The 8,113-nt window shown below is 38.0% G+C and overlaps 1 protein-coding gene across 3 annotated transcripts; it reads right to left on the bottom strand.

The window, feature by feature from the left end:
- Positions 1 to 835: 835 nt before the first annotated feature.
- C6H1orf52 (chromosome 6 C1orf52 homolog) lies at positions 836 to 8,113 on the bottom strand. 3 transcript variants are annotated; one of them, XR_329518.3, is made up of 4 exons: positions 7,775 to 8,113; positions 6,939 to 7,137; positions 1,903 to 2,051; positions 836 to 1,498 (listed from the first exon to the last, which is right to left on the bottom strand). XR_329518.3 is itself a non-coding variant. In XM_006080474.3 (3 exons), the coding sequence occupies exons 1-3, from the start codon at positions 8,048 to 8,050 to the stop codon at positions 1,425 to 1,427; spliced, it is 549 nt and encodes a 182-aa protein (XP_006080536.1). In that variant the 5' UTR covers positions 8,051 to 8,105; the 3' UTR covers positions 836 to 1,424. The 3 variants fall into 3 exon arrangements, 1 of the variants encoding a protein (XP_006080536.1); XR_329519.3 differs by having other exon boundaries at positions 1,928 to 2,051; XM_006080474.3 differs by lacking the exon at positions 1,903 to 2,051 and having other exon boundaries at positions 7,775 to 8,105.

Genomic DNA, 8,113 nt, shown 5'->3' with positions numbered 1-8,113 from the left:
AAACACTGTGACTAGCATCCTTTTAACGACTTTTACAAACTTTAATCTACTTCATCTATGCTCTCAACAAATATTATAGTTTTCTGAATGTTGGTTTTCAGTATAGGGGAAAATATTCAGACTGGGGATTTTTAAAAACTCAATAAAGTCCTATAATTCCTATCTTTTAAAAGGCGTTTAAGAATCATGGAAAGACTGATGGAGTACATAACCTTTCCTTTTTATGTTTCAAAATGTTATAAACAACTGCACTGCATTTTGGACTGTGTAAGTCAAATCTAAGGTTAGCATCTCCCTAAATACCCCTTGTTGATTTTTATTATCATATGCAGAGCATTAAAGTAGGAGCTGCATAAAGAAAACACATAGAAGTAGGGTTACCAGATAAAACAGAAGAGGCTGTTATATTTGAATTTCAGATAAACAAACTTTTAGTATAATTATGTCCCAAATATCGCATATACTAGAACATCAATTGCTTATTTAAAATTCAAATTTAACTGGTTGTGCTACAATTTCATTTGCTACATCTAGCAACTTGTAGAAGATCCTTATCTCTGGCAAGCTTACTATTTAAGAGGCAAATTAACAAAAGATCATAACATAAGGTGTATGTGATAAGTGCAGTAATATAACCAGGAGAGGAGATCTCCCCTGATTACCACCGAAGAGTACCTGGAAAATATGGCAACCGTAGTTCCTAAAAGATGACCAAATGCAGATTGCCAGATATGTGGTTTAGTGTGATTTCCAGAGTTCAAGTGTCCTGAGTTAAATCCCAAATCCACTGCTCACTAGCTGTGTAACCTTGGATAAATTAATCTCTATTATAAAATGAGGCTACTAATACCTGCTTTATTAGGCTACAGATCAGAGATAATACATGCACAAAGCACCTAGAACACGGGAGGCACTTCCAAAATGGAAACAGCCACTATGAGAAGGTCACATGGCAAAAAGGGTACTTGTCACAAATATTCAAATGTTAATGTTATGCAGTAATATCGGTAAATTTATTTCCATAATCTATTTACACTGTACAACACTGTTGAAAAGCACCCTACAAGTTCACAGTACATTACAATATATTTACTTTAAAAATATACTCCTTTATAAAAGGTTCATAGAACACTGGCATGTCAACTTGGGATGAAACTCAAAGCATGTCACCAATTCTGCGGTAGCAAGAATGCTTCCAACCATTGTCAATTACACAATCACAAGTCACCATTTCAGTTTTAAATACATATTTTTAAATAAAAAATGAATTCTACAGTGGAAAGTTCCGGCAAGAATACTCATTAGTTAATTAACATATATTTTTATGGAGATGTTGTTTCATAATAATTTACAGTATCAACTTAATTTGCCAAAAAGACCCATTTCAACAAGTTTTGCAGTCCAAAGATTCTTGTCATTCTTGTCTATTTTTTCTTCTTTGTTGGTTCTCCCAGTTCTATTTTGCGCTTCTTAGAAGTATGCTCATCTTTTTCATCATCTTTAAATAGGAAAGGAAGATTTTCAATCAGTAACTTTAAAAAAATATTAAACATTAAAATTTCATTGACTATAACAAAATCGTCATCCTCAACTAATGTTTCTTTCAAAGTTTTCCAATAAAAAATAAAAACTTAAAGGTAGCTGACAATAAGAAAATCAAATTTGTTCTGATAAAGCTATTCTCAAGTATTCTACAGTATATACATGGTGAATATTTAAATACATAATCTACATGTTAAGAATGGGATATTTTCTGTTGTTTTTTTACAAAAGAAGATGTCAATTTAACCATGACATTATTTAAGTGACTATCTGGTAGTCTTTCCCTTCTAATCTGCCTTCTCTCTCCCACAAACAACTCCCCTCCCTATTTCATCTCCCCATCCCCTCCCCCACACTTACTTTTTGAAGTTAAAAAAGCACTCACAGGTAGATGTTTCACTGAAACTGTATTTTCAATTTTGTCCTATGTAGGTAGTTCTACTTTCTCCCCCATTCCCAGGAGAGTCAGAATATTCCAATGGCAAGACAAAAACAGGCTTCTTCCCCCCCTTCATATTATGGAGAATTGGGAGAGGGGAGGGGAGAAGAACCTCAAATTAAAACCATGTTCTTTACACTTTTCGAAAATGTTATTAGTATCTGTAGTCACAGAAAATTTCTAATAAATAAAAATATTGTAAAATCTGAAACAGTGGACCCTTTTATTCAATTAAAACAATCCAGCTACACATTTCAACAAAATACAGGGTAGCACAGAGCAGCTGTTAGTTCCCATCCTTGAACAAATGTGTGGCATTATTTTAAGAACTCCACACAGATGGAATAAAGTACACGTAGGAGATGTTATGATTTATAAAGTACAAATTTATTTTAAGCACATTACTGAATTCTTTGTACTTTATTTCTCAATCAAGAGATACTCAAAGTTCAATAACTACCCATGTGGTAGCCTATAAAAAAATGTTTTGATGCTGAAAGGGGACTTCCTATTAAAAAATCTGGGAAGCCAACTGATATAGAACATAGACTCTTTTTTTCCAACTTCCCTTTTATTATTAACAGTCAAGAGAACAATGCCAATGTCACTGTTATTAATCAACACTTCACATTTACAAAATGACTTTACAGTCATTTTTACATGTTATTTTTTGATATTCTTCTGATAAAGACTGAGGAGTTCTGTCACTACTCTTTTTTTTAATTGGATTATAGTTGACACTAACATTAGTTTCAGGTGTACAACATAGTGATTTGATATTTTTATACATGAAATGATCACCACAATAAGTCTAGTTATCACCTGTCACTGTACAGAGTTATTACAGTATTATTGACTATATTGCCTATGCTGTACATTACATCCCTGTGCTTTAACTTATTTTATAGCTGGAAGTTTGTACCTCTTAATCCCACTCACGTATTTCACCTGTCCCCTTAACTCCTTCCCTTCTGGCAACCACCAGTTTGTTCTCTTTATCAAGGAGTCTGCTTCTGTTTTGTTTGTTCATTTGTTTTTCGGATCACAAACTCATTATGGGAAAAATAAACTTAAAATTTTAAGCCGGGACTTTCCTGGTGGTCTGGTGGTTAAGAATCTGCCTTGCAATGCAAGGGATGTGGATCAGGGAACTAAGATCCCACCTGCCTTTGAGCAGCTAAGCCCTCACATGGCAACTGCTGAGCCCGTGTGCCACAACTAGAGTCCAAGCGCCACACAAAAAAAGATTTTGCATGCGGCAACTAAGACCCAACTCAGCCAAACATAAATAAATGAAAACAAACAAACAAACAAACAAACCTCCCTCAAGCCTTCAATTCCCTTCCGATAACTACCATATTCAGAATATTTCCTTTGTTGATATGGACAATAATTAGTATCAAAGCAGGTAATGCATCTTCAAAACCAGCCAAGGTCTTTGTTTTTTCATTGGATTTTAATTATCACCATGCCTGACTTTTGAGATTCTTTTCACTAGTAATATAAAAATTGAAATTACTTTTAAACTCTACTAGAAAATGCACTGCTAACATATTCTAAAAAGATGATCCTGAGACACTTCTGCTTTTAGTCTGTCACTTACTACAAATACACTGACTGAATAACAAGGAAAACAAACTACAGAGGCTAGAAAAATAACTTCCTACCAGTTGCTGAACAGAAGAGCTAATGCCATCTAGTGATACAACAAGGCACTGCCTTAGGGAAAAAAAAACTTGAAGTGTTTAATCAACTTTACTGAGTTTCTTACTCTGTGCTATATACTACAGATGCACTAGTCAGGAAGCAGTTGTTTTATATGGAATTCACATCACTTGAAGCAAACAAGTTTAAATTATTGACAGAAACTAACTTTATAAATTCTTTAAACAAGTGCTGGTAAGTAGTAAGGCTCTGTAACGAGTTCTGAATTTTTCCCAGCTTCTTCTATCTAGAAGGAGTTAACTGGTAAAAAGACGCCAAAGGGAAGAAAATGAGAAGAAAAGTAAAATCAAAGTTATCTGATAATCTAAAAAATGAGATAATTTAAGAGTGTGGAACTTCTAATACAAGATATTTTATGAATTTTAAAAAAAGCTAAAAAAAGACGATGGGAAGTCGACTTGTTAACATGGCACAGGAGACTAAAATGGCAAAAATCACTTCTAAGAAGGAAGGTATTTATTACAAAAAAAGGATAGTTATACTCAACAACCAACATCGAAGTCAGAATTGAAGATTTCAGTATTATCTTTCAATCTCATAATCCAGCTTTAAGCTGGTTGAGCACTGGGATCCTTTTGTGTTTTGACATTGCCAACATCCACTTCCTAGTGGAGGGCCATCCTGTGATCAAAAGGTCAGAAATTATCATGGGACTAGCAGCATTATCTGACACATATTTTCTTCTACCTGAATTTAAAAGGCAAGCTGGAAAAAAAGATAATTCTTTCTACTTGTTTGTCCTGGTATATAAGCCTAGGCTTTTCCACACAGGAACAAAGATAGACGAACACCAGCCTATTGACACCCCGGATTGAATATCAACTCTAATGGCCTTACTGCCAATCCTTCCCACAGGAGAGCTACTCCTCAAGCACCCTGGCTTGGAAAACATCAAGAGACTAAACCCCAATAAAGCATCATTTCCATTTAAAAATCTGATTCCTATTCTGTCTCTTCCTACTTGTGTGAAGCTAGGCAAATTCTTTAAGCTGCAACTGTTTTCTTGTCTACAAACAGTAATAACAAACGTACTAACTCTGTACTAGGTTGCTAAGAGTAATAAACTAGAAAACTTATGTAAAAGTATTATTTTAGAGCTTGGCATTGTCTAGTTTTGTGACCTTGGACAAGTCACATAAGCTCTCGTTTTGACATTTCCCTAATGGTTTCACAGGGGTTGTAAGGATTAAAGGTAATTTATGCAAAAGTGCTTTTTATTAACTATATAAAAGTATTATAAAATATGAGGCATTTTAAATGTCCACTTCATTTGGCATCTCCAAAGAGATGCCATTTACTGAAAATATGCCTTCACTAGTGATTTCTAATTCACACCAGAAGTCATGAAAGAAATGGAAAAACCAGGTAGAATCATAACTGGAGAGTAATATCTTTTATAGTAAAAAAAAAAAAAAATTCAAAGAGAACATACACTGCAGAGTGTATACTGCATTTAACTGTCCATCTCTTTAGGGTTAGTTAAAACTGTTTCTTTAATCTTTCTTTGACTTTCATGATCTTGACACTTTTGAAGACTCAGCTCATTCTTTTGTGGAATATCCTTCAATTTGGATATGTTTGTGTTTGACAGGAATGTCACCAACGTGATGCTGTGTTCAAGTGACACTCAGTTTTGATTTGTCCTATTACTTACGATGTTCAATCACTTGATTAAAATCGTGTCTTCCAGGCTTCTCTACAATGAAGTAACTCCAAAATAAAGTTACTGCTTTTTTCCATTTGGAACTAACAAGTATTAATTTTGTGAAAAGATACTTTAGATCTGAATAAATATCCTATTCCTTAAAAAACACAAACAAACAAAAACTGGAGTAAGACCTTCTACCAGTTTGTTACCCTTTCTCTCACAAGAAAATTCTCTACAGTTATAAAGGAGCTAAGTAAAGTAGCACTTGCATTATGGGAAGATCAGAAATTTGTTTAAGAAAACGGCACACTCTTCCATAAAAATGACAGTCAAAAGTATTTAGTCCAATCATCCATTAAATACTTAAAATGTACTACAAATGGAAATACAAACATAAATAACCCCTGGATCCTGGTATTTAAGAAACTCATTTTTATAAAGCAAACAGACTTATGAACAAACAGCACATAAAAAAAGTGGTAAGTGCCATCCATAGGAAGCCCAGGTGGCTCAGTGGGTAAAGACTCCACCTGCCAATGCAGGAGACACAGGAGACTCAGGTGGGGAAGATTCCCTGGAGAAGGGAATGGCAACTCACTCCAGGATTCCTGCCTGGGAAATCCCGTGGACAGAGCAGCCTGGCAGGCTACAGTCCATGAGGTCGCAAGGAGTTGGACATGAAAAAGAGTCGAACATGACTGAGTGACTGAGCATGCACATGCATGTGAGACAGGGTACAGAGGAACAGATATTTAACCACAGACTAAGGTGAAACATGTATGGAACCATTAAAGGTATGGAACCATTAAATAGCTTGTCTATTCAGTGCTGAATTTTAAGATCTTAGGAGATGGCAACCCGCTCTAGTAATTTTGCCTGGAAAATGCCATAGACAGAGGGGCCTGGCAGGCTACAGTGCATGGGGCTGCAAACAGTCGGATGCAACTGAGCACATAACTACAAGGGGGCCATGTGAAATGAGGGCAGAGAAAAAGGCAGTCTATCACAGAGGACTGCTGCTGTGAAGGGTTTTAAGCAAGTGAGGCCAGAAGGTGGAGTGGGTAAAAGTATGGAAGCAGAGATTACTGAGATGACTTATGACTCCTTTTTCCTATTCTAACTACCTAACACTTAAAATCCAAGCAAGAGATGGAATTACAATATTAGAACTAAGGCAAGACAACTAAGTCATTATCTTACTATTATTTTTAATCATTATGTATTAATGGTAAGAAATTCATTTTGTGACACTAATTTTAGCTCTAAAACACAACTGCTTTAATATAAAGTAAAACCTTCACCACTTCACAACTGTGATTACAACAAAGGGTTTATGAAGTAACTCATGTTGCTCTAACAATAAGACATCATATATCACACATAATACTGGTTGAGATATCAAAGATTTCACTTTAAATCCTGAATATTTTATGACCTTTCTCAAAAACAGAGCAAAAGATATCCAAAGACCATCATAATCAGTTTAACTCAATAGATTTAAATTTCATTCATTAAATATCTCGTTCTTTTAAAATTCATCACAGGGATCAAAAGGTATTACCACTGGAGTCTGACTTCCCTTACCTGATTCCACTGTCTCCTCCCCTTCTGGTAGAAGCCTAGCTTTCTTAGCATTCTGTGGGGCATCATCACCATTGTCCTCATATATGTTAGACCATTTTATTGCCATATCCAGCTCTGGAGGGGGAGGTTTCTTCTCTGTAGAGTAGGTCTCCGGAGGTGGTACATAGTTTGACTTCCATATTTTGAATTCCTTTGGAGGCTGTTAAGCAAACACATTAAGAAGCACTGTGACGAACCGAGGTTTCTATAATCGATGTGGGCACATGCAACTCCCTGCCGTTCGCTTACTATTCAGGTTGACTTTTTTTTTTTTTTAAGGTTTAAAGACACATTTTTCCATCAAAATCACAATACTGTTAAGTGAAAAGCCAAAGGGTTCCCTGTACGAATAAAGCTAATAACTTTTAGTTACCAAAGAAGAATCCAGTCTCAGATACTACGCCAAGGCTGACCCCTTCAGGAGGCTGCAGCAGACACTGTCTTGGAGGCAGCACCGCAGGCACTTCGGCGTCAAAGGGAAGGGGTCTCGGGGAGAAGCTGCAGCAGGGGGGCGGGGGAGTCACCACCGTTAGTCCTCGCCGCGCGGGGTCAGGGCACCGAGTGTGGAGGTTTGGGTCTCCTCACAAGGGGGTGGGGGCTGCGGGTCCAGTATGACACCCACCAGGCTGGGGGAAAGGGGCCCGGGCTCCCCAGGGCTGGAAGTGGGAGAGGGTGGTGCGGCATCCCGCAGGGCGTGACTGCGTGTGAGGGGCGGACAGCTGGTCCCCAAGACGGGGCTCAGGAGGAAGGGGGCGGAGGCTGGGACCAAGATCGAGAAACGGGCTCGGGGACCTCACCTCCTCTGGAGCTTTGACGACGTGCCTCTCCCAGTCTATCTGTTTGTTGAGCGGATTGTAAAGAAAGGCCGGGCGAGTCACGCTCCGGAACAGCTCGTCTGGTCCAGGCAGCCGCTTCTCCGCCTTGTTCCCATAGCCGCCGGCAGACTTCGCTGTATCTTGACCCTTACGACTTGTTTCCTCCGGCTCGCTGTTATCCTCCTCGTCCGAGGAGCCTGAGCTGCTGCTGCCGTAAGCCGCGAAATAGCTCAAAGGATCCTTCTCTTCCGCTGCCATGACTGCTGCACCGGTCCGCCCAGGCCTCCGCCGGAAACCGGAAGTCACTCCAGGGCCCGCCCC

Source organism: Bubalus bubalis, chromosome 6 (genome assembly GCF_019923935.1).
Source record: "Bubalus bubalis isolate 160015118507 breed Murrah chromosome 6, NDDB_SH_1, whole genome shotgun sequence".
Classification (NCBI taxonomy): Eukaryota; Metazoa; Chordata; class Mammalia; order Artiodactyla; family Bovidae; genus Bubalus; species Bubalus bubalis.
This window is presented reverse-complemented; position numbering and strand designations above follow the sequence as displayed.

Excerpts from the sequence above, each read along its gene's own strand:
- C6H1orf52 (XM_006080474.3), bottom strand. The coding sequence starts at position 8,050 with ATGGCAGCGGAAGAGAAGGATCCTTTGAGCTATTTCGCGGCTTACGGC. Across the intron at positions 7,138-7,774 it reads TCGTCAAAGCTCCAGAGGAG|CCTCCAAAGGAATTCAAAAT; the intron begins GTGAGGTCCCCG and ends TTTGCTTAACAG. Across the intron at positions 1,499-6,938 it reads GGAGGAGACAGTGGAATCAG|ATGATGAAAAAGATGAGCAT; the intron begins GTAAGGGAAGTC and ends TCCTATTTAAAG.